The sequence below is a fragment of the Caretta caretta genome, chromosome 1 (assembly GCF_965140235.1).
Source record: "Caretta caretta isolate rCarCar2 chromosome 1, rCarCar1.hap1, whole genome shotgun sequence".
Lineage (NCBI taxonomy): Eukaryota > Metazoa > Chordata > Testudines > Cheloniidae > Caretta > Caretta caretta.
Window position 1 is genome coordinate 270,487,821 of NC_134206.1, and position 26,659 is coordinate 270,514,479.

The 26,659-nt window shown below is 42.2% G+C and overlaps 1 protein-coding gene and 1 long non-coding RNA gene across 3 annotated transcripts in view; one reads left to right on the plus strand and one right to left on the minus strand.

The window, feature by feature from the left end:
• The window catches only part of LOC142070560 (uncharacterized), a 38,184-nt gene extending 17,200 nt beyond the window's left edge, over positions 1-20,984 (minus strand). Inside the window, exons 1-2 of the long non-coding RNA XR_012666422.1 lie at positions 20,703-20,984; positions 19,545-19,608 (exon numbers count right to left, since the gene is read on the minus strand). This is a non-coding gene — a long non-coding RNA (uncharacterized LOC142070560). The remainder of the gene's footprint in view (positions 1-19,544; positions 19,609-20,702) is intronic.
• NTN4 (netrin 4) overlaps positions 1-26,033 on the plus strand; it is a 95,253-nt gene extending 69,220 nt beyond the window's left edge. The window contains exons 6-11 of one of the 2 annotated variants that reach the window (XM_048835529.2): positions 10,282-10,495; positions 13,030-13,142; positions 15,612-15,680; positions 18,426-18,596; positions 23,740-23,890; positions 25,052-26,033. In XM_048835529.2, coding sequence (XP_048691486.1) covers positions 10,282-10,495; positions 13,030-13,142; positions 15,612-15,680; positions 18,426-18,596; positions 23,740-23,876 — 704 coding nt within the window. In that variant the 3' untranslated portion in view covers positions 23,877-23,890; positions 25,052-26,033. Of the gene's footprint in view, positions 1-10,281; positions 10,496-13,029; positions 13,143-15,611; positions 15,681-18,425; positions 18,597-23,739 lie in introns of both variants that reach the window. The other variant, XM_048835528.2, reaches the window with a different exon arrangement.
• Positions 26,034-26,659: the final 626 nt, after the last annotated feature.

Sequence of the window (26,659 nt, forward strand, 5' to 3'; positions counted from 1 at the left end):
ACTGATAAAATACCAACTGAAACTTGAGGGTTAAATACTAGAAGACAAGATCCTCCCATCTTTCATTTGTGCTGCTTTAGCAGAGGGCTATAAGTTCTTAACAGTATATTTATTTCTTCATCTTTGGGTTTGTTTAATGCTATTTACAAAAACCAGTAGAGTTTGCCAGACTAGGGGTCAGCAGATGCTGTTAACAAATCAGCACTCTGGCTCTCTGTAATTTAGTATTATTTATACACTGGATTGGCTGACAGCTGCCTCTTCACTTAAATGAGGATTCCTGAGCATTCTTCTGCTGTTTTTGGAGAACAGATCTCCGTATCGGCACATCTTCTTCATTAATGTTGGCAGAAGCCCTGAAATGGATGGTTTGACCAAAAGTGGATGGAATTAGCAAAAACCAACAACCCTAATTCATCTGACTCTCAGAAGCAGGTGGATCTGAAGGGGAAAATTTCCATGTGAGTTAACATTATTCCAGCAAGTTTGACTCTGGTGGGATTCCTGAGTTATATAGTCCACAGGGAGATCCAAATGCAAAAATCACCCAGGAACATTCTGAGGATTTGTGACTTGTAGAGAACTTCAAATCCACAAACCACATTCAATGGATTACACTGAGAGAGAAATGTAGTGAGCCAAGTAATGCTCTCAGCTACACAGCTACACACTCCACTGATTTCACAAGATTTACACTGGCATAAGAGAGCATAATCTGGTGCTGTCACTTCATATGTGGCAGACAGAATCTGGCTCCTGTACTGTTAGTGTTGTTTAAGGGAAAATTGTATCCATCTTCTTCAGAAAGCACTGCAAGAATCCCTTCTCAGAGGAGAGAAATTGGCAGTATCCTTTGAAACTGTAGAGTTGCATTCTGTGGTTGAATATGGCATGTGGCTCCCATTGGCTTCACTTGGAGTTGTGTGGCAACTAACCTTTTCATCTCACTGGCCACTTACTTGTTCCACTGTGGCTTTCTGCTGCCCCAGCCAGCTGGCAGAGGGATCTAGTCTCCTCTGGATGTTTGATTTCACTAACTGGAGAGATGTGTGTCTAGCCCAGATAATACACCTTGTATAGTTTACCAACCTGATTCCTCTTAGAATACAGTTTATGAAAATGTATGTGACCTCAATCCTTCATTACACAGGTAAATAATATTTTCATGTTATAATATATAGACAACACAATATTTACTTCAAATATTTTCCTAGTATCCCTTTGCCTACTTCCATTACCTACTTTGCAGTCTCTAGTCTCTTCATCTGTGATATCAGATATTTTTCTTCAATAATTATTGCCAGGTCATATACAAGGGTGTTTTTGTTTTGTACTCCCATTCAGAAAGTACGGGTTAGAACCCTGGATTCAGCCGCTCACTTTCTAGGGGTCTTTTCCAACTCCCATCTTCACTAGGAAAAAAGGTGCATTCTTACCTCATATTAACTGACACATGGCAACTATCACGAGGTAAAATCCATGAAAAGGCAATTTTCAGATGACAGCAGATCACACTAAATGCTTTGGGGGAACCTAGGATTTATGTTGGCCTGATGTGTTAGAGGTACAACTGCCATGTCTTCACTAGGATTTTACCTCATGTTTGTTACCACACCTTTTTTTCTCGCGAAGACAAGGCCACTGAAGCCAATCTAAGTTTTTGTATTGACTTCAATGGGAGTTGAATGTGGCCTTGGGAGCACTGGAGAAGCAGCAAAATCCACCTTGGAGATAGAAGGAGTGGGTTGTATCTGTACACTGGTAGTGCCCGTTGCTTGACAAATCTAGGAACTGAACTGAAATGTTTTACAAAGAGAGTATCATTCAGTCCTCCCAGGTCTAATAGTTCCAGTGCAAACCTTGCCTAGTTTGGGAAGGGCCATTACTGACTGGGGTCTAGCACAGAGAAAACCTGCTTGCAAAAATAAGTATCAGTGTAATTATTGGAAAGTTCCACTCCAAAATGGAGATCATGATTCAAATGGAAAAATTCCAGTGTGTATAGAAAAAATCAAACTAACAATCAACCGTCATGTCACAGAATTAATTATCTGTAAGTATCACCGCTGACACTAAATCCTAAGAGACTGCTAAGATCCTGGCTAAAAACCTTAGCAATCTTGGCAGGAGGCAGACTTATGCAGATGCTATGATTAATGGATATTTTTACTGACACAATGGTGGACATAAGCCCTGCTGCACAGTCACGTCAGTTTCCTTCATCACTGACCCTAACGTTCTACTTTTTTCATGCATTTCATTTTTAAAAAGTGCAAAATGTTATATGCCTGACATCAAGGCTAGGATTTTGTCCCCTAACATTGTCTCTTAAAAAATGTCACTAGAAAATCCATTTAAAGAACCCTCTATGTTTAGGAACTCTGTGGTATTTAAATCCCAAAGATAATGTATGTTTAAAATAACTCATAAGACAGCAATTATTACAGTAAGACAAAGTCTTAATAATTTACCTTTTGCATTAATAGTGTCTACTTTGCTACTGTTATTATTTGAGAACATATTAGGGCTTGTCTACGTGGAGATTCAGGAAAATTAATCCAAATTAACTAAAGGTGTGAATTTGAAGTGGATTAGTTAAACCACATTAAATCCCTGTGTGTCCTGAATGCAGTTTCGTTTATTCACTTTGGAAGTGAATTAAGATAAACTGAATTAAGGTCACTTTATTTCTGAATGACGGCGTTCACTCAGGGGTTTAATGCAGTTTAACTAATCCACTTCAAATTGGCTATGTCTACACTACCACTTAAGTCAGTATAAGGGCTAATCTACACTGGCAATGCTAAAATGCTGCCACAGCAGTGCTTTAACGTGCCTTGTGTGGTCGCAGCGCAGCGCTGTGAGAGAGCTCTCCCAGCGCTCTAAAAAACCCACCTCAATGAGGGGTGTAGCTCCTGGTCACTGTCTACACTGGCACTTTACAGCCTTGCAACTTGCTGTGCTCAGGGGCGTATTTTTTCACACCGTGAGCGAGAAAATTGCAGCGCTGTTAATTGCCAGTGTAGACAAGCCCTAATTTATGTCGCTCAGAGGTGTGAATAAGCCACCCTCCTCTGCAGCATAAATTACACCAACCTAAATGCCAGTGTAGACAGCACTATGTTGGTGGGAAAGCTTCTCCTGCCAACATAGCTACCGCCGCTCATTGAGGATGGATTAATTAAATCGACAGGAGAGCTCTCTCCCATTGACTTACAGCCGCTCCACTGCATCGATGCAGCTGTGCCACTGCAAGCTCTCTAGTGTAGCCATAGCCTTAGTTAATTTGGATTAATTTTCCTGTGTAGACAGGCCCTTAGTTACAGAACATTGAGTATTTGTTCAACTCAATAAAATAATTTTGACAGAATTAAGCTGATTTCATGAAGATTTATATAACTTTAGAATGTTACACTTCACATAGGACATTACAACAAACTCAAATTAATAGGGCAAAGATGACTTTATTTGGGGGAGGCAAAGACTTGAAATCTCCTATAAATGCTCTTCTGGACACCCCACAACTCCAGATTCCCCTTAGTGCTTTCCTTTTTGACCTCCTCCTCTTGGCCAGTTTACTTTCCATTCCAGAATGGGCCACGCAGCTAGAGCTGGGCAGGAAATTATTTTCCCCATCCTGTTAGAGTTTGAGATTTCAGATTTTTTTCTCTCTTCCGGAATGGTACGAAAATCAAAATCTCAGAACTTTTCACTCACTGATAATCCAGATAACTAACTAACTAACTAAAGAGATACATTTGGAGTGGATCAATTGGAACATTGTGTTTCAATAATTTTGAAGCATTTTGTTTCAGTTTTGACTTTTTAAACTTTTTTAGAATAAACTACAATTTTAAAACAAAATCATTTCAAATAAAAAAACGAAACTTTTTTTTTTTAAAATAGAAATGGGGCCTTTTTGATAATTTTTAAACTTTTTTTTTAATTGAAGCAGGAAGTTTGTCAAAACTGACCCTTTCTTGCAAATAGTTTTGGTTTCGATGAATCAGTGTTTTCTGACAAAAAATATTTCTTTGGAAAATTTCCAATCCTGTCTCAGCAACTCCTTCTACGCCCTCCATTCCTGTCTTCACACCCATCAGAGCCTTACAAGCAGCCATCTTCATCTGTGGGGAGCTCACAGTGCAGTACTGGGGGATGGGGGACACAGAGAGTGTAATGTTTCAGGTGAGACTGGTGTTTCCTGTATGGAATATTTCAGTGCCCCAAAAGTTTTCAAGAGTCTTCCTCATAGAAGGTTAGTGGTATTTTGGTTAGCTCCAGTGAACAGCAAATGAATGAACATGGTTAGATGAACCTACATAATTCTGATTAAAGTCTGTGCATGAAACGTTTCAAAGTCTTGTGTTGTGCATGGTTTGTAGTAACAAGGGACATGTCTGATAACCTTTTATTCTTATAGAGAAGACTGTAGAATGCTGTACTTAGCTCAAATCAACATTATTGCTCAACCACAGAGTAGCAATGAAAATTAAAACGGCACCAAGGTCAAAGTAAATAAAGGAGTTGTTAGGCCGTAATCTTTAAAGATACTTTTAGGTTAGTAATGTATAATATTTGCTCAGGAGAAGGTGTGTACCAGATAAAACAAGGCATTCTACCATTTAACATAGCAATCTGACTGAAGGTAACTCCCTTTCCCTTCCCCTACCTCCAATTTTATTTTATATCCCTCATGGATTTTGAAGTCCCAGCTACAGTGTAACCAGGGACAAGAAATCAAGTTTCATAATTGCTGGGTTTCTTTTTGCTTTTGCACTACAGGGATTTTAGGGTAAATATTTGGTGTTTCCAAAGGTCACTGGCAGCTCCAAAAAACAAAACCTTCATTCATAACACAGAGCTAAGGAGGAACTCCTGATCCTCATTGAAGTCAATGGCAAAACTCCCATTGACTTCAACAGGTGCAGGATTTCAGCCTAGATGTTTCCCCACACAATCCTATTCCCATACAGCACCTCCCAAGCAAAGACAGGCAGCTGATTAATATTTTCACTTTGTAGATGCTGAGCTCAAAGTATTCTTATGTATTACACTGTGTGTTGCTATCTCAATGCCACTACGTTTGAATATGAGGAAGAGAATGCTCTGTCTCCTGGTGTATTTTGCCATAGCTAGCCCTGGAGCACAGACTGACAGTCTTGTTGAGGGGGCCAGGTCAGATGACCTAACAGCCTTTTCCCCTCTCTTACTTCCATGATTCTATGGTCCTTTGCATTGTGCATGGTACAGTCCCCGCAATGTGAAAGCCACATTTTACCCGTGTGATAGGATTTCCCCTGAACCATCTCTCTAAGGTTATAAATATATTCTCCAGGAAGCAGCATCCAATCTACCCATGTCCACAGATTCTCACTGCTCCATGCTCCAGTGGCCTCTGCTGCTTTATTGTTTTCCCCAGCTGCTTCAGCTTCTCCAACAGACTTCTGTATTTGGGATAGGATAGCTGGTTGGAGAAAACAGAGTCCAGAAGCAGCTCTAAGAGGAGCAGATCATCAGGCCACAGACAGTAATAGCTGTAACTGCCAAGCTCCAAGTCATCAGTATTGCTTTAGAATTAATTTCCTGCTGTGTCCCATGGAGGAAAATTCCTTCCTGACCCCAAATATGGCGATCAGCTGAACCCTGAGCATATGGGAACGACTCACCAGCCAGATACCCAGGAAAGAATTCTCTGTAGTAATTCAGATCCCACCCCATCTAACATCCCATCACAGGCCATTGGGCCTATTTACTATGAATGTCTATTGCATTTATTCTGTACCGTTGTGGGGTGCACTTTATTTCTTTATGGCGTTTCACAGTATGTGCCTATCCTAGGCTCTAATCACATATACATTACACACAGTTATTGTATTTTCAGAACTACATGCAAACTATCCACATTAACTCAGCATCAGCCTTTGTGCTCCCCCCCCCCCAATATTGAAACCAGCTGGAAGCTGATTAGGCTCTTAGTGCTACATAGAACAGCTTCAAAGCTACTCTAAATTGCACCATCTGCTCCTGTCCAAGAGAACATTCTGGGATTTAGCCTACACTAGAAAAGTTGGCCAGTCTAGCTGTCCTGGGAAACCCTCATAGTGTAGACACACCCTTTTCTGGCAAAAGATGGCTTTAGGTAGCATAGCTTGTACCAGTTTCCCAAACATGAGCTGTGCCAGCAAAAGCACCTTTTTGCCAGTATAAATGCATGTACATTAGGGTTTTTGCCAGTATAAAAATACCATAAAAATCACACACCCCCAACTGACCTTGGTATGCCAACAAGCAGTCAGGGATCATCAGAATGATGGGACACTAAAGCCGCATCCTCTTTCCCCCAGTCACACCCTACAGGCTGGGCTCCAGCATAGGAGATGGTGTAGCAAATCCCCAGGTAGTGGGCTAAGCCAGTGTTATAGCTGCTTCCCACTACCAAAGTGGCAGAAGGGGGCCATAGCAGGACCAAGGGTCAGATCCAGCAGGTGTGAAAAAATATTACCGACATGCCAAGGAGGCAGAAGAAGATGTATCTTGGAAGGTAAAGAAGAAAGCAACTAATTACCCACCTCCATTTTATCACACACCTTCCTGTTGCTTTTCTTGATAACCCACCTTCTTCTTCTTGGCCCTGTAACTTACTCATTTTGTGCAACTACTGGGCCAGATGCTGGGGCTCAGTTTTTGTGCACCTGGTGCAACTCAGGAGGAAAAGGGTTACAAAGGATTGTAGGACCCTGGGGTGGGTGCCAAGCATAACAGAGAACAGCCTCCTAGGCCAGGCCTTTCCAGCTGGGAATCACCAAGCCATACCCTTTACACTGGGGGCACTAGCAAGGGGATGGCTTACGTCACCAGTGAATTCCCCTATGCATGGGGAATTCTCAGGGGGCCTTTCAGATAGGTCTTGTAGCTGTTTTGCACTGGTACACTGGTACAAAGCAGCCTTAGCAGATAACAGGCCTGATGGTCTGACTCCCTGAATGCCAGATCAGTGGACTTTACACTATTTTCCTGCTTACATCATTTTCTGACCATATTACATCCAACAGTTTGCTTTCTCCACTGAATTTGACCCTAAGGGTTCTGTGGGAGTTGCATCCAGTTACACCAGGTCTAAATTTGGTCCCATAAGTATGTAATTACCTTTATTCTGTAGTTATAGTAGCGCTGATCTTCATCCTAGTTAAGATTAGCAAAGAATAGTGTGAATTTGCTTGAATAATCTTTCTGGCCCTTAGTCTCTAGGAAATGAAAATATTTCGTTTTGTGGGAGAGGGGAGGTTGAAAGTTTGCAAGGCCTCTTTTATAATTTGCATGGCAGTTTCCCCAGCGTCTAAAGGCAACTCTGACATGTCCAAAAGAGACTTTTAAGAGAACCCTCCCTCAGGTGGCTAAAGGAAAAATGATTCTGCAGTCCAGCTATACTTCTGAGCTACAGTGTCAAGAATACTTGTGAATGCTGATTTTAGGGGCAAATTGCCAGGAGCTATTTCCAAATCTCAAAATATAAATGCACAAAAATGTAGGTAAGCAAATGTGAGAATGAGGGGTCTTTGAAAATTTGGCACTTACTGGGTTGTAATATGGAAGTTAAAAATAAAATCATCTAAATGTGCCTCTCTGATTCAGTCAAGTTCCCTCTTATGCTCAGACTGGATCTTTGCTAACAGCTTTCGAAGGGGTAATTTTAGCTGCTAGCCATGGTATTGCAGAGTCCATTAAGTGATGGGAACTGGGTCTCCAAACTGCAGCTCTTAGGAAAAAATGGAGAAAATTTTGGCTAAAATGTAACATACTGGACCAGATTCATCCCTGGCCTAAGGCAGTACAATTCCATTGACTTCAGCAGAGTTGAATCCATGTATGTCACTGGTAAATTTAGCCCATTGAGTGCATGAGACCAGAAGAGTGTAGGACACTTTCTTTCCCCCTAAGGGGGTTGAGAAATTCCATAAATATCCATGGCATCAAGTAAGAAAATAGCACGATCGGATGCATGTGTCAAGTGTAAAATACCTGACAGCCTTGAGGAGAAAGATATGCGAGCCTCAGTGAGCACTGCTGAAAACTATGCTATTAGAGGTACTGGAGTCTATTGCCTGCAGCTAGTTATGCAGTTTGTGGAGAGGATTTTTAATCTTATTTTCTATAATTATATTTTGTTTGGGAAAGAAGGGGCGGAGCGGGGGTTATTTTATTTATTTTGGCGTTGTTGGGTTTTGGGGGTTTTTTTGCAAACATTCTGGAGCCACAGTCGGTACTGTCAATTGAGTGCCAATATTAAAGGCTGACTTAGTATGTTAAAACTGCAGTTCAGATACGTCAAACCCTGGAATTTCTGGAAACCACAAAAACGTCATCATGTCAGAATCAAAGATACGTGCATAACAATAAGTGTTCTAAGGCAAAGCATGGCTGTGCTCTATATAGTGCCTTTCTTTGTACTGCCTCCACAGCAGGAAAGGAAAAACCCCTTGGCTGGTTGAAAACGTTCTGCCCAAACTGTTTTTGATAGAAATTTGCGGTTTTGGATAAATGACAATTTTCACTTTCTGTGAAAAATGTTGATTTTTTTTGTCAAAAAAAGAATGCCTGAAAACTGAAATATTTAGCTTTGGAAATGATACTGTGGTGCCTAATGGATTTGCCGTTCGGTTGACTCATGTCCCAATTCTCCTGTATGGGCTGGGCTCCCTGGCTGGACTACATCTCCCATGGTGCACCACAGCTAGGGACTCCCATGATATACAGCCTCCCCTCTCTCAGAAGACTGTAATGCTCCATGGGACTGTAATGCATCTGACCAGGGAGCCCCAGACTACAATGGAGAATGAGAGCATGAGGCATCCAAATGACAAGCCCCATGAGGCACCCCAGCCAGGTGTTTCCAGATCAAATTATTTTGGTTTTCAGCCTAAATTTTTTGGTATTTGAATTTGCACCCAAAAAAAAAAAAAACCCTTGAAAAAAAAATCCCCTATTTAAAACTTTTCCAGCCCTCTGTATGTTGGATGCCAGCGACAGCAAAGGGAGGCCTAGATTACAGATGGAAAAACGTGTTAAAGGGGAGAAGAAGTCCAACCCCTTCCTATGTAGAGTTTCCTCCAAATTTTTTCATTCTGGAATGTGGGATTTGCCTCTCTCTCTCCTATTGTCCCAACTGCCCCCTCTCTTTCCCCAAGAAGAAAAACGTCACCTTGCTCTCTAATAATCCCTGTGGTTGCCACAGTGACCCACTCTGATGGTCTTCAGAAAGAGCCACATCTAGCTCTTTCCATGCAAATGGAGAGAAGCTGCAATGTGAGGCTGTTTAGCAGGGAAGAGGAAAATGGAAGAAGAGTGAAGAGGACCCTTTCCTTGTTCAATAATAACAATGAGTCTTTTCAGTTTTTTGGCAACAAAACCTTACACAAACGCAGAAAAATCCGTGTTTAAAGGTCTGTACAAGAGCTGGATGGCGTTTGTATACAGCCTGACCCTTTGTTATCAGTGCCCTCATTTTTTATTCAGCATTTCAAAATAGCCACTTTGTTTTTAAATGCCAGAAAATAACTAACTTTTACCCATCACTCATCTAAGTTAAAATGACTTTTTCAAAGCTTCTTGCAGCAAGAGAATCATGAATTGTTACTTAAGAAAGCAGTTGTGTTAGGATTCTTTTTTGTAGAATATACAATAATGATCCAAGTCCTGATTCAACAAGGTACTTCGGTGCAAACTTTAAAGTTAGGCATGTGCTTAAGTACCTTGCTGAATTGGGGCCCTGGAGTTATAAGCTAACTGACGTAGTACTTTTCACTTTTGGCAAAACATGACACGAAACCAAGCTAGCTTGACTAATTATAATACAACAGAAGTTAAAGTCTTGTCATTTCTAGAGGGAATTCCTCTGGTCAGGTTCATACAAGTAAGGAGAATAAAGTCCAGAAACAACATGATTATTATTAGAACCGCAGGAGGTTTGGCATGTGTCTCACAATATTTCAAGCAAAAGTTTTGCTTTATTGTCAGGTCACATTTCATGTAATGATTGGAAAATGTCTGTGTTGTGCCAGTCCAGCAACTCTGGGTAAACTTTCAGTAATGTAGCAAACATATTTCCTCTGGTAACTATGTCAGCCTACTAGTCCTCGCTCCCCAGTAGTGTGAAATAATAAGCACATCCAGTTCAGCCATGCGTTGGGTGAGCTAATCTGTTTGTTCTGCATTCATATCTAGCATTGCTAGCTTTCCAACACCAATACACTTACATGATGTACCTGCTTTGTACTGCAGTGTGTTCCTGCCACCCAGTTGGATCAGCCATGCTTCCTTTCAGCACTAATACCTTCTGTGACCCCAGCAACGGTGACTGCCCCTGCAAACCTGGAGTGGCAGGTCCTCAGTGTGACCGGTGTATGGTGGGATACTGGGGCTTTGGAGAGTATGGCTGCAGACCGTGTGACTGTGCTGGAAGCTGTGACCCACTCACTGGTGACTGCATCAGCAGGTGCGTGGACAGACATGCTATTTCTCTAGACTCACAAATGCAAATAGATCATGGACCTTCATATCCCAGGTATGTTCAATAAGTGTTGATTATTTTAGATAGACCTTATTGTTTGGATTGGTACTACAGAAAACCTGATGTTACACACAGTTTATAAATGGATACTGAGCCAGATTGGCTTCCTCCTATGGAGACACCTATTGGAGAGAGTCAGAGAAGACTAAATGCTCCATCTGATTACCTGGCACAGTTTCCTGCGAAACATCTCATGGCGTTTGATGGAAGGGCTTTTGCTGTCTGCAGGGTTAGCAGGGGACGATACCTTCCAAGCCTTCAGTTCTAGAGGAGCCACAGGGAAGGAGCCATCTAGATACATGGAAGCAGAAACTATCTGCATGGATGGCTGCCCCGCTGTGTTTCTTTACTGGCCCAACTATCCCCTTGTGACAGCAGGGCAGTAGCTGGAGCTGTGCTGCCATTGTCTGGGTTGCCTTGCTCTATAGCAGTCCCAGAGGGGAGCCAGAGAGTTAGTAGAGCAGGGCTGAACATGGGTGGTGCTGTAAAACTTAGCCAATCCTTGACTCACTGGTGCCCCTCCTGTGTCCCCTCTTCCTGTGCCCATGTGGAACACAGAGCCCATGGATGACCATCAAAGTAGTTTCCATGGAGCCCAGGAGGAAATCCGTCCACCCTGATGTGCATATGCACAGGGGATGTACTGCCCTACCATATTTATATTTATTATATTGTAGGGCCTCAGAGTTCAGCCAGTCACAATTTTATGGGATACAGAAGCAGGATCTTGGGTTAGAAATACGTTTAAGTTATTAACAATAATATGTCAGGAGAATGGCCCATTTTATTATAGTATCATGGGTCATGACTAAGCCTAACATTTTGTCACAGATATTTTTAGTAAAATTCATGGACAGGCCACAGGCGAAAAAGAAAAATTCAAAGAAAAAAGAAGCCGTGACTGTCCCTTCAATGGGACTTTTACTAAAAATATCTGTGACAAAATGGGGATCTGTGGATCCCCATACCGCCTGAAGCGGGGGAAGCTGCGCAGGGGCTAGGAGCCACCAGCAGCAGCTGGGGACTGCGGGGTACCCCCACCACCCACAGCACCGGGGGCCGTGGCTGCTGGGAGCTTGGGAACACTGCCGCCAACAAACTCGGGGCTTCCCCTGCCTGCCGTGAGCTCAGGGATACCCCTACTGTCTGCAGTGGCCAGGAGCTGCAAGGGTTCCACCACCGCCACCCATGAGCTCAGGGGTTCCCCCGCCGCCCATGCTGCCAGGAGCTCAGAGGTTCCCCCGCCACTGCTGCCAGAAAGTTCAGGGGTTCCCCAGCCGCCCCTGCCACCTGGGAGCTCACGGTTTCCCTGGCTGTCCACAGCCACTGGGCGTTTGGGGTTCCCCTGCCACCCACAGTGGCCGGGAGCTTGGGGTTCCCCCAGCCACTGCAGGGTTCCCCCACCGCCTGTGGTGGCCAGGAGTTGCGGGGTACCCTACGGCCTGCTGCCAGTGGGCGGTGGGCAACCCTGCAGTTTCCCACCACTGAAGTCACAGAGGTCACTGGAAGTCACGGATTCTGTGACTTCCACTGCCTCCGTGACTAAATCATAGCCTTAGTCATGACATATGACTCCCCTTCCTGACATCTGGTGCTGGTACTTTCAGGTTCTTAAAATTTTTGTGCGGTAGGGGGGTTCCATACATTTGAAGGAAGATTGAAGTCCTGTTCCCATTAAAGTTAATCACAAATGTCTCGTTGACTTAAATGGACCAACGTCAAGCCCTAGCTTGTATGCTAGAGAAGAACATATTTTAAATCAAACCATCTCAGGAGGCCTAGGTTACCAATTGCCATCTCTAGGCCAGGCTGGCTGGTGTCTGCCTGGTGGGTCTTGCCCACATGCTCAGGGTCTAACTGATCCCCATATTTGGGGTCAAGAAGAAATTTTTCCCTGGATCAGATTGGCAGAGACTCTGGGTTTTTTTACCTTCCTGTGCAGCATGGGGCACAGGTCATTTGCAGCTTTAAAGTAGTGTAAACGGTGGAGTCTCTGTAACTTGAAGTCTTTAAATCATGATTTGAGGACTTCAGTAATTCAGCCAGATGATATGGGACTAATACAGGAGTGAGTGGGTGAGGTTCTATGGCCTGCATTGTGCAGGAGGTCAGACTGGATGATCATGATAGTTCCTTCTGACCTTAAAGTCTGTGAGTCTCTGAGCTGTACAGACAGATCCTTCTGTGGACCTTGTATATTCACTGAGATTATATATTACATACAAATTCTTAAATATATATTTTATACCAAATGTGGATCCATAACACAAATCTGGGAGTTTACAATGATCAAGCTGTCACTGTCTAAAACTATTCATTTTTGTGTGTTTTACAATACCAACTTCATGGTAAATTTCTGAAAAATGGACTATTGATTGTGTGTAATAATTTTCTTGAATTTGTGGTATTTTCTATTGATTCCATGAGAAATGCCTCACAGTTTCCCTTTATTACAACAGTGCAGACATAGTCTGGCATCATGAAATTTCTGATTTCCGCTCTGTGTTTAACGAGAGTGAGCCAGCTTGGGGATGGGAGGACGAACAAGGATTCTCTGCTCTCCGGCATTCAGGTGAGATAGCTGATTCAAACATATTTCTTATCTCCCCTCCTATTACTAAGAGATTGTTCCTAATGAACAAGAAAAGGGTCTTTTAAAGTGATTTGTGAAAATGCAGCAGAGCGTTGCTTTGGATTAATGCCTTAGCAATGGTGGTAGCGAGGAATGTAATGTCCAACATTCAGTACTGTTCAACTACCAAAAAAAAAAAAAGCCTAAGGAACATTGAAAGACTGACTTCGACCCACATACACAAGGATATCTAAAGTCTAGGCAGACAGTCCCATCTTAAAATCTGTGTGTAGGGGCTGATAGCTTGTGTAGGGGTTGATAGTTTGAGTATCTGCCTGGGTTTTCATCCTGAGCTCTGAATTCTCGGGCTTTTGCACATTTACATCAGAATACTTTTAAATGCTCTTTTCTTTTACTTTGTTTTTAATAACTCCTTTATGTGATATTTTCCCAGAGCTGTTATATTCTGTTGGGTAAATTGATGATAAAGTTATTTGAAGAATATGATATTGCCCAGATGAATTAGATATGTAATTAGGGAGTTTCTAAAACAAGAGTGACAACACAATAATTTTCTCAGACTATCATATGAAGTTTGGAAGCTGTTGTGGTTGATGACATGGTTACAGACTACCTCATAGTCCAGCTATGATTTCAACTGGAGAAGTTATTTTCTACTTGTCCTCCTAAAAAGTGTTGTGAAACATTGCTGGACCATATGAAAATTAGTAGGCAGTGTGGCCTGATTGTGCATCTCCTCTGCCTGTGAGCACTTATTCACATAACTAGTCTTAATGACTTCAGTGCACCTACTTGTGTGAGTAAGCATTCACCAGCAGAAGGTTTCCACAACTTGGGCCTTTGTGTTTTGCAGATTGACAATACACCTTCTTCCTAAAGTCATTCTATCTTATCAAGTTAGTGCAAGTGCCACTTTCTGCATGTGCACTGAATTGCATGATAAAAATTCTGAGGACACATTAAGTGGGGAGAAAAAACCCTAGTGTCTGTCCATGAGACTTTTAAATAATTTTTTTTATTTCAAGAGCACAATAGCAATTAATCAGCCAAATACAGAATAACCATCTGCAACATTTTATTTTAAGCAAATTTTGACTGGTACAAATGCAAAGATAGAATCAGAAAAGACTCACTTCTTATTTTTATACTGTAATTCAAAATAGAAAGGTGGTATTTTTTCCCCTCCCATCAGATTTTATGCAAAAACTACTTCCTCTTAGGCTAAGATCTTCTGAACCTGGAGCTCAGTTTTCTAGCTGACCTCCTGAAACCCAATTTTCAGCTGACCTCCTGAAGATAGGGGGTTGGGCCTTGACCAAGAAAAATAATTAAGCGCTATGCTTAACTTTGAGCATGTGATCAAGTGTAGTTGATGTCAACGTGGTACTACACACAGGCACAAAATTAAGCTCCTGCTTAAGTGCATTGCTGGTTCAGGGGCTTAAAATGAAAACCCTGGCAAACAAATGGCAGCACTATAAGACTGTACTGCAGAGGAGCGAGCTATACTGGGAAGTCCTTGGGCTCAGGACTCCTTGCCTCACTCCTATGGCACGAATGGGGTGAATAGCTGGTGGATCTCCCCAACTGAGCATTCCTTTGGTGCAGGGAAATCCTTGTGTGGCACAGAGCCAGGGCCGGTGGGAGGTTGGAGAGTTTATATTATTAAAAGGTAAAAGTTGGAAGATTCCAATTTTAAAATAAATAAACTTGACATCTAATTAAAGGTAGCTTGGATGTTCTGAAAGACGAGCTTGTGCGTCCATCAAATGAGTGCTTTTCAAAACTGGGGAGATGGGCATGTGCTAGGGAAACGGATGCTCAGTTATATCTCGCCTGGTGTTCTGTGGGTGTTTTCAAACCTTGTTATGGGCAGAGTTGTGTTAATGAAAATACAAGTAACCATTTGCCCATGCGGTCTGCCTGGGTCTGGCGCTTGGTTACCAATGCCTGCAGCCTTTGCGTTTTCACTCCCTATGCAAGGCTGCAAATGGTGGTGGTGAGTTGTTCTTTTAAGATGTGCCTCATGTCTGCTGGGAAGTGATGGAGCCCTCAAAATCCTCTCACAAAAACCACTGAAGAGGCAGTCATTGGGTAATGACTTTGTTGGCCTGATTCTCCTCTCACTTATTCAACTGTGAAGCAAAGTCATTCAAGGGAGGTCAATGGAGTTACACCATGTAAGGCTAGTGTGAGAGAAGGACAAGGGATGAAATCCAGGCCACAGCAAAGTTAATAGCAGAACTCTCCCTAACTTCAATGAGGCAAGGATTTCACCCCAGTCCCTGTCTCTACCCACTCAGGCTGATCTAAACGAGCAGTACTGGAGTGAAAGGCTCTATATCCCATTAGTCACCCCTTGGTCCAGTCCATCCCCTCCCTTTGCTGTACGTTTCAATCTTTGGAGTACCATCCATGAGACACGTTTGGTTTGGTTTGTTTCCACAGGTAAATGTGAATGCAAAGAACAAGTTTTAGGGAATCCCAAGGTCTTCTGTGGAATGAAATACACATATGGTGAGTTACATATTCTTGTTGGGTTGGGTTATTGTTGGCACATAATGGGCAGTTTGAGGAGTCTGTGTAAGACTGTAAGAACAGCATAGCTGGTGCTTAGCCCATAAAATGAATTAAAACAGCAAAAGCTGAAGAAAGGATGTCATAAAATTTACCTCTCTTATTGCAACTTACAGGAAAAGCCAAGTATCAGAGGTGGATTCCCATGAACACTCACTGGGCACATCACTTGGCAGACACCCAGTTTGCCTGTGTTCTGATTATGCCCAAGATAATTTTCAAGGAGCAATTATAGAGAAAATTACTTGTTTATTTACAAATTTGGAACTCTACCCGGCATGTCTTGATTTTCAGTGGGAGGACTGGGTGCACAAGAAACACAGGACAGGAGCTTTATTTGATGCAAGTTGCCACAGTATATAGGCAATGCACAAAATATATAATTATAAACACACACACACACACACACACACACCCTCATATATACACTGTGCATAACGGCCAAGCATAATCAAGTGTCCTACTCTATTATCCACCCACTAACCACTAGAAAATCCCCTTGGCTGAAGGACCAATACTAAAAGGAAGACCTTGTCCAAAAGGTCCACCCTGCACCATTGCTTAGAGGCCACCAGCTCTGAGCTCTGATAACTCACAAGAGGGAGTGATTTCCATGGGCACAGACCATTCACTGAGAAGACTCTTCTGCCAACCCTTAAGCATTCACTCCTAAGGACTGGCACCCTGTCAACAAGAGCATTTGTTATTGAGACTTAAAGGAGTAAGGAGAAAACGTTGTCTATGGTGAGCCGTGCAGCTGAATACCAGTGAACTGTCTCCTTTATACCGTGCAGGGGAAGGAATTCTTTGTATAACACTCCCTTCATTTCATGAGCTTTCAAACTTTTTTGCACCTGCTCTGTCCCGTGCTAGAGTTTAAAATGCATTGAGAGATAATCCATGCCATTACAGACTGCGCAGTGACCCACAAAGAAAAGTTCAAGGGGCCGCATGTCACTGAAATATGGCCCTGGCTTAGCGGTATTAGAAAAAAATCCATCTCTGCTTTGCTTTGCTTCCTGACTGCGATAGTGACAGTGTTTAATCTAGCCAAAGATAAGAAATAAAAGCAAAAAAACAACTTCATAAATCTTATCTGAAGTGCACTCAGGCCTCCCACCCTTTCATTACTCAGTGTTGCAGGGTGTCAGCTAAATTACAGAGACAACAGCTGAATTGTAGGGTTCATCATAAGCGTGAAGTGAGGGGCTGCAGTGTAGAAGGGGGATCTTCTTATATTTTTTAATATGGTCTCTAAATAAAGCAACATCATAAGAAGCTGTTAAATACCATCCCCGGCATCACGGCTCTCCTAGAGGTCATTTCTGCAGCAGCCTGCGTAGCATAGCAGCAGGACTGTACGGGTATGTCCACACTGCAGCTGTAGGTGTAATTTTCAGCTCGGGTAGATGTACATGAGCTAGCTTTGATCAATCTTAGTTCACTGAAAATAGCAGTGTATGTGTAGCCACGGCTGTGTGGGCAACAGGATGGGCGAGCTGCCCAAGTGCCATCCTGACTGAGACCCTAGGAGTGTACTCAGGCAGCCAGCTCAACCCCCCACCTGCACAACCATGACTACACTGCTATTTTTAGTGCGCTAGCTCAATCAGAGGTAGTGCGGGTATGTCTACCCAAGCTGGGAATCACACCTCCAGAGCCTGCAGAGATATACCCAGCAGGTTTTGTTCACAACACAAAGTGCAGAAAGAGAAACCGGTTCACAGGTATGGAGACACTGCTCTGCATTGTACGGCTGGCACACATCCATCCCAGCCTCCCGGCTCCCCAGTGTAAGAGGAGAAAAGATCTGCTGTGAGAAGAAAGTGGGGGTGACTCTGGGCATCGGCAAGCCCAAACGCCAGCGGGCAGTGGCCCTCCTGTTTTAGTTTCATTACTCGGACATGTGCAGGAGCGTTGGTAGCTAGAGATGAGCAGGATTGTTGGGGTGGGGTGCTGTTCAGACACCTGTCATTCTACTTCGTGTGCCTCGACCAAGGTTTGCAAAAGCAGGAGCCTAAAGTTTGGTTTCTAAAAGTATATTGAAGCTGAACAAAAGTGCAGAAAAAGCAGCAGTTCCCACTGACCTCCATGGGAGCATTTCGAAAGTCAGGCCACTGAGCATCTCCTTACCCCCTGGTCTTTAGGATGGGCGGGCATCTGGCACAGTTACTGTTCAAATAAAACTAACCCAGCGTTCTGTCCAGCAACTGCAAAGTATTGATTTCTGCGTGTCACTAGTCTGACAGTACGACTTGCAGGGTACGGCTACACTACAGTCACAGGGTGTGATTGCAGCTCAAGTGCACACACCTGAGCAAGCTTTAATCTAGCTAGCTCAAGTCCTGGAGCAGTGAAATTAAGGCAACACTCGCTTTGGTGAGGACTAGCCTGCGAGAACTGCTGAGGGATCTTGTTCAGCCGCAGCTGAAGCCCATGCAGCTGCAGCTTCACTGCTACAGCTATCCATGCTAGCTAAATTAAAGCTAGTTTAGGTCTGAGCTGCAATCACACCCTGCGACTGCAGTGGAGACAAACCCACACAGTCTCAGCCTAAATATGTAAACTCTCAGGCTAATTCTGCAGTGTAGAGTCACTTTAGCTGTGTTACTCAACACTGCAGTAGAAAGAGAGGTGGGTGTGACCATTTTATCTATTGCTGCTTTTGAAATTGTGCCCTCCCAGTGGTGAAAGCAAAGATTTTATCAGCCCACGACAAAGGCTCCCATGCAGAAGTAAACGTGAAGATCAAGAAAGTATTGAAATCAACAAAGTTTAAGATTCTGCGAGGAAAGCGAACTCTCTATCCGGAATCCTGGACTAACAGAGGCTGCACCTGTCCAATTCTTAATCCTGGTAGGTATATGGCTTTTACTCTGTGAAAAGTATGTCCCCATCAAGTTTATACTGATTTCTTCCTCGTTCCTCCACCCCATCCTCCAGTGCATTTAATTTATAGTCCTGCACTAAGACACTGGATTTTACTCCATCATTTAAACCCCAAGAGCAGTCTCAGTGGAATACTTTTATTTGGTATAGAAAATCCTTATTCACTTCACATGTTGTGAAGTGTGAAACTGCTATTTGTAAAGGAGAATTACAGTAGTACATGAAGTCCCAATTTACATAGCTAATCCACCAGTCACTCACTGCTCTCACTACTGAAAGCAGCTGCATGTTGAGCCAGGCACCTACAAGATAGAGTTCTTTTCAAATCTAATTTTGCTTTAGATCCATAATAACATGTTCAAGTTTTCAGTTCTAGATCTGGTCAAATTACTGTTCTGCTGTTATAGCTTTCTCTCAAAGGAGCGCACACCTAGAATGTCTTCTTCAAAAGTAGTGTTGAATTAATTTAGGCTAAAATGACATGGAAGAAGCTCTTTCTTTTGGGGGTGAGTGGGAAGCTTTAGCTTCATCATCTTTGCTCATCTTCTTTCAGTGAACAGCTGTTTAGGTTTCAAATGAAATGTAATCAATGCTGATAAAACAGTGCATTGATCATCACAGGAATCAAGAAATTCAGAGGCAGAATTTTTCAGTAGAGAGAAACTAAAATCCACCTAAACTATCTTTTTTACTATTCAAGACAAGCGATCAGCTAGTAACTAATTTAAGGGAAACATTTTCTTTTTACAATGTTTGCATATAATTTTAGGGGTTACCTGAACAAAATGCAGATTCCAATACTGAGGATTCCTTTACAATAGGAAGATTTAGCAATAGGAAGATTTTTCACTAAGTGAGAAGAAGGTCATCTGCAAGATTATTACTGTAAGACATCAGATCACTCAAAAAGGTTACCTTGTGGAGATTTTTGCAATCTTGTGTCGTCGTTAGAAATATTGCTCAGTGTTTGGCCTCGAACCTAGTAGACAGAAGGTGGGAGAGATGTACTTAGGAATTCTTTCTAATATACTTCTCATGGTAGAGGGGATAGGGTGAATCAGCATCCCTATGCTTAAGTTTATTATTTAAGCACATAAGACCTTGGATCGTCGCAAAAATCCATAAACATTTTAATGCAAGAGATACAGGTTCTTAATGTTTCCATGTGCAAAGCAAAGGCAAACAGGAAAGGCGATTTTCTGATCTCAGCTCTACTGGTATAAAGCTGAAGAAACTCCATTAGGGTTGAAGAACAAAGAATATTATAGTTCAGATACTCAACTGGTGTAAAACAGTGAAAATCTATTGACTTCAGTGAAACGTTACTAATTCATACCAGCAGAGAATCTAGCTCTGTATTTCACCAAATTAAAGGCCAAACACAGAGTGAATTAATATAGCTGCTACTCAGACATCTAAGAAGAGTCGGAGATGCGTTCTCTGGGGCAAGTATTCAAAAACCTGCATTTGGTACACATCAATTGTAAATTTATGTAAATGTGCAAATTGCTCTTACCTATGTTAGTTTTCAATAGGTGAAGCTTAGTAGCAATTAAATTGCTGCATGCTGAAATAAGAACTGAGAAACATCTGCTCACTCTGGGGATGTGGTCTGTCAGGGAGAACCATTAGACAAATACCTCTGTCATCTCTGATAGCACATTCACTTCAGCTACGCTTGTGCCCCTTTTGTGTTCATCTTTATGGGAGCATTTGAAAATTTTCCTATCAAAAATGTTTGTGAAAAGCAAAATGAGTGTACGCCCATGGAAACTGCGCTTTAATTTTGCACACACACGTATTTGTATATACTTCCAATCATGGAACAGAGCTAATTCTATGACTTATGTGGCCAATCACAAGCAACATAGCTCAGATTTTCAGTTTTGTGGCCGTGATCCACCACTGTCCTACTCCAGTTTTATGCAAGTGTAAATCTGGAGTTACACAACGACAAACCATCCAATATTGGGTGAATTGTTTGCAATCCATCCATACTGTAAAAACACTTTTTAAAATTAATTGAATGAGTTCAAGTAATGAATAAATTTAAGGAAATAGTGATATACTTACAAATATTCCCTAAGCAGGAAAAGGATCTAAGGCCCTGATTCTTCAATGAGATAGCATGAGAAGACCCTGTACCAACACAAAGCTCTGCTGCAGGCTCAGGGATCTGCTTCCATGGAGCTCATCACTGGATCAAGGCTTTTATTTGTAGTCTTGTGATAGCTGATGTTTTTCTTAATGCCCCAGCTCCTGGAGTCCTGTGATTGCAAAAGAATCTCAGCTTTCATTTTAAAAATAGTAAGTTTCTAGCTCTCCTGGTCATGAAGAAAAACTTGAAAGCATGAACCAAATGCACTGTTCACACCCACAAACTAGCAGGCAAGTAAAAAAGAATCTGAAATTTAATTTTTGGCCAGTTGGCAGTATTGCATTTGTAAGTTAAATGACCCATTTACTCTTCTCTTAGCGTAGGAACTATAACCTTCAGATCAATAAAAACCACGAACAGCAGGACAAAAAAGTCAAAGCAGACATGAAATGATTTCCTCACACATAACTTTTCAGATAACAACATCTCCTAAAACATGAAAGAGATCAAAGTAGAAAGAGAGAAAAATAGTGTAAAAATATCATGTTTTCATTCTGTCCCAGCAATACGGAGCAGCAGCTTGGATCTTAGAGTTTCCAGCCAGAAAATCTAAAAACACTCATCAAATCGCACCACCCTGGTGCTCAGATGATAAGCTAGCTGAGTTCCTACAAGGAATATTTCCAACACACACACACAAGTGAACTAAGAAGACAGTAAACACAGAAGATTTAAGTGTCTCAATCACCTTCAAGGAAGCAGACTCCACTTCCTAATTGCAGCACTGCCAAACATAGGAAAATAACAGAGAGTTCCTCACAACTAAAAGCAAGGAATTTGAGATGAAATTCACAACCTTGAAGAACAGAATGAGACATCTAAGGAAGTGTTTTCGTTTTATTTTTGTATTTAAAAAAAGCAAGTCTACAACATCAACTGCTAAATAAAAAAAACTTGCTCCCATACTCGGAGCGTCATACCAAGCTGCCTCCTCTAGAGAGATTTTATGATCCTTTGAAAAATGATGTTTCTAACAGAAATGTTGATACAGCCATAGTGAGTGCTCTGCAAATAGCCATACTGTGATATGTATCCTGTGTTTACCTTACAGAAAGATGACTGCGTTTGCCCAAAAACTCAGATGTAACAGATAGTAAATTGTATCAAATTATATAAATATATGTGTCCTCTTTACTTGTGGAGTTGATACTTTTAAAATGGTCTTCGCCTGTTAAAAATAACACTATCTACATTGGGCTAAATCCGCAGCTGTGCCTAGGGAGTTATAGGTGGCAAAGATGGCTCTAAGCCAGCTTTCTCTTGTCCAGATCTTGAGGCTGGCTGGGACAAGTTAGAGCAGCCACACCCCTGACATTCTACCTTTGGAACACTCCCTACGATGGTTGGGGGAGCCAGGAGAGTCTAGTGCAGAGCCCACTATGCCATCTTTACACTAGCTGTAGCTGTCCATTACTCTGTGTTGTACAGCCCCTAGCACAATGGGGTCCTGAGCTTGGCTGGGGCCTGTGGGTGCTATCATAATATAAATAGGAATAATCATCACCATCCCCTGACTCCAGGAGAATCCTCAGCTACCCGGCTAGGACAGCTTTTAGATTCCTGTGTGCCCTCAGGATCTGGCCCAGTGTTTCTTCACATAACTTGCAGCCTTATATGAAACAGCTAGGGCCTCATTCTGCCCCCACTGGCCCTGACTCAACAAGGTATTCAGAAAGCATGTGCCTAGCTTGAAGCATGTGAGTCACCGCATTGACTTCAATGGGACTGCTCCCGTGTTTAAAGTCTGGCACGTGCTTAAGCACCTTCCTGAATCAATGCCAGAGCCAGTAATCTGGTATAAATTAAGCAATTCCACTGCAGTGAACAGAGTTACACCTGTGTAAAATCAGGTGAGTTCAGAATCAGGCCTGTGACATCAAAAGCATGTGATGGAGCCATGTACCAGGATTCTATGTCACTGCGTTTCACTGGATTTTGGAAGCATCTAGAATTCAGGCAAGATTTTTGAAGGACGCTGCTAACATATCTCTGAAATGTCTGGGTGAGGCAGAATTTAATGAAGCACGTTTTGGTTTGAATGCAAGCCCTCAGGCACCCTCCAGGTGCTCATTCCAGTTCTTCTACTAGCCCCATTGCCTCATTTGGAGTATCTCATAGCTAATTGGGTTCCTAAAGGCATTTAACCTGCAGCTGTGGATGTCCATGACAGGAGAGGAATACATATGGAACTTGCCTTACTGATCTGCAGCAGATCCTGTATTTTTAAATATCTAAAACCTGATAGATAAATTCATTCATTATTGGTGAGAATAACTGCTTTGCTAGGCTACACTATTCTAATCTGTTTAAATTATGAGCCTTAATTCACCTTTAGCTGTAGAGCTAAAAATAGTGGCATGGAAATATTTACCTGATTTTCCCCTTTAATGCCACCTTTATGACATGTATACACACACACACATTAGACAAGTTGTACACATGCCGTGCCAGCTTTGCATGGACAACTGGGGCTCAACAGGAATGAAATCTGCCCCTGTGCAGAAGAAGGTCAACATGAAGCCTGTGGATCATTTATGTCCCACATATGCCCTAATTTGAGAATTTAAGTGGGGTTTGAGTAATGCCTAAACCTTATGCTGGCTGCGCAGGAGTGAATTTAACCCAGCAACTTCTATTAAGTCTATAAAGAGAGGGTATGAAAATGAGCACCTTTTACCCAGCACCTCCTCTATCTCCACAGCTCTTCCCACATGCCACTTGCCTATATAGTGTGAGTCACCACCAGATTCAGAGCTTGACAACAGCATCTCATGCAGATCTCACTGTCAGTTGGGGCACAGGGCTGACTTTGATGCATCTCTCTCTATATACAGTATTTCTACACAAATGTAGGGGTTTTTTCTTCAGAATAGCTACTTATATTAACTTTCAGTGTAGATATCTTTTTAAGCATTCTGCCATACAAACCCTGACCACTTTGATGATTTGCAGGCTTGGAATACCTTGTGGCAGGGCATGAGGAAGTACGGACTGGGAGACTGATAGTCAATATGAAAAGTTTTGTACACCAGTGGAAATCAGCTCTTGGAAGAAAAGTCTTGGAGATTTTAAAAAGAGACTGCAACTAGAAGTGCACAAACAGGTAGGGCATTTCTTTATGCACAAAATGCAAACTTCACAGACAGAAGACCTCTGAAATGAAAACTGGAATGTAAGAAAATAGTGCCCAAATTTGTAGAGTGGTGTTCCGATTCATAGGCTCTGTCTCGTTTAAGCCTTCCAGGTCAGTGTTGGTGTACTCTCCTGGAACTGCTTTGGAAGGGTGCGCATATGAGCCAATGTTACATTCAAAAAAATGTAGGGTCTGATTCTCATCTCACATACCCTAGTGTAATTGTGGAGTAACTCCACTGAAGTCAGTGAAGTTACACCACTATAAAATTGGCATAAATGAGAGGAAAATCATGCCCACAAACTAAAGAGGATGGACAAAAAATTGCTGCCAGTCACACCAGTGTAAATCCTGACTATCTTCAGTGAAGTTGAGGGCGTTCCCTGTATTTACACTGCTATACTATGACTGAGTCTTGACTGCAGTCATTGGGAGTTTCAGAGGAACAGCCGTGTTAGTCTGTATTCGCAAAAAGAAAAGGAGTACTTGTGGCACCTTAGAGACTAACCAATTTATTTGAGCATGAGCTTTCGTGAGCTACAGCTCACTTCATCAGATGTATACCGTGGAAACTGCAGCAGACTTTATATACACACAGAGACCATGAAACAATACCTCCTCCCACCCCACTGTCCTGCTGGTAATAGCTTATCATTGGGAGTGATTGCCGCTCAGGCCAAAGTACACAGCTAACTCTAATCCCCACAGCTCGGATCCTGGAGCAGTGAAGCTACAGCAGCTCATGCTGCACAAACCTGTCTGCAACCCTGGATTTGCAGGGCTAACGACACTGAAGCCTGCCCTGCCGTGGTGTCACTACTCCAGTACTTGAGCTAGCGAGATTAAAGCTAGCTTGGGTACATCAACTCAAGCTGTGGTCACATCCCATGATTGCAGTATAGCCAGACCCTAAGATCAGACTTTGGCCCACTACTTATAACAGCTTTCTATAGAACTGGAAATATTGTTTGTATCAGTGGGAGAGCTCTGTTGGCAACATGTCATTTGCAGTTACTCTGTAGTAGCACAAGGTCTGATGAGGATGTGCCATCATCAAAAACAGTTGTGCATGCTTTTAAAGGAATGTGTAGGATTTAATTTAGGGCCAAATTGTTTTTTCACTTACACCAGTGTGAACCTGTCGAAGTCAATGGAATGACTCTGTGTTTACACCAGAATAACTAAGAGCCGAATCCAGCCCTTTGTCAGCAATGTTATTTTACTAAAGAGGTGCAGCGTATGTGAAGTTTTGTCCACAAAGTGTTAAAACTGATCCTATCCAAATGTAAATATGTCATTGTATAAAGCACTTTACTACCTGCCGCTTCATGGTGTGGCAAGTTTAATGTTGTTGGAGAGAAAAAGGGGTGAAGGTGGCCTACAAACAACCTATTGAAACAGAAGCACTCCAGAAGACCCCTAAATGTGGACAATGTTAATGGTATAAAGGGAATAGTCCTCTTTGGTCTTGGCACTGACCGCTCAGAGAATCCAAGGATGCAATCTGAAAGATAATGTACTTGCACTGAAGTCCCAATTTCAGACCAGAGTTTGAACCCGATGGGTATAGACTATAATGAGACTTCACAAACAGCATAGAGAACAAGAGACTAAGAAGCAAGAATGCAATTGCCAGAGGATAAGAACTCTGCCTGCGGACAAAGAGATGGACTTTTTAAGTGAAAAGAACTCTGTTTCACATATCACAGCCCCGTAATTCATGGCAGATCTAGAGCTTATTTTATTGTCAATGTTAGTATTTAAAACTGAACATTACATTTGTTTTCCCCTGTGTTTTTATTTACGGTATATATGACCATTTTCCATTTTAACAGCAATTTATGGGACATATCACAGTTATTGCCATTTCCAACACTAGATTATACCTTTTCTGTAACCCATCTTTAAACTTCAGTACATAAAGTGTATTCTGTTTATGAGCATGAGGGGAAAAAAGAGGAGGAACTGCAATGCCATAAAAAAATTCAAGTCTGCCAATCTGCTTCACAAATGTATTTCTCTTTCAGGGTCGTGTTGACTCACAAAAATGATGCTATTTTGGTAATTTGTTTTTATATCTCATGTATGTAATAAATATGATATGATTTCAAAAGCCTCATCTTTCACTCCCATTTACATCTCTAGTAATATTGTTCTGACACCCGCAATGCAAGGAAAAAAGAAAGCCATTGTACAGCAGAATTTTATTCTCTTTGGTTTCAGAGTAGCAGCCGTGTTAGTCTGTATTCGCAAAAAGAAAAGGAGGACTTGTGACACCTTAGAGACTAACAAATTTATTTGAGCATAAGCTTTCGTGAGCTACAGCTCACTTCATCGGATGAAATTCATCTTTGGTGAAATTCAGCCCTTGTGCAAAGAATCAGCACAAGGCCTAAGTACTATGTAATTCACATTTTTGTCCTATTTTGAGGGGTCTCAAATGTAGGCCCTCTGCACAGGGGTTATTTCATCCTTAATGTCGTTTAGACTTGGCCAGAATCTGGTAATCACAGAAAAGCAATAGCCTGAGTTGGAGAGTGGCTACACATGAATACCAGGCCAGTGATGATCCAAATCACGCTAACCCATTGTCCCTCCAGCTCTCATTTGAAACTGAAAAGGGAAGATGCTGTGGGAAATTAAAACCAAACAAAAAAGGCCTACAGCTAACAAAACAAAAGTAAAATCATTCACAGGTACTGAAAAGGAATGGCCAGAAGGCACAGGCGGTGAACTACT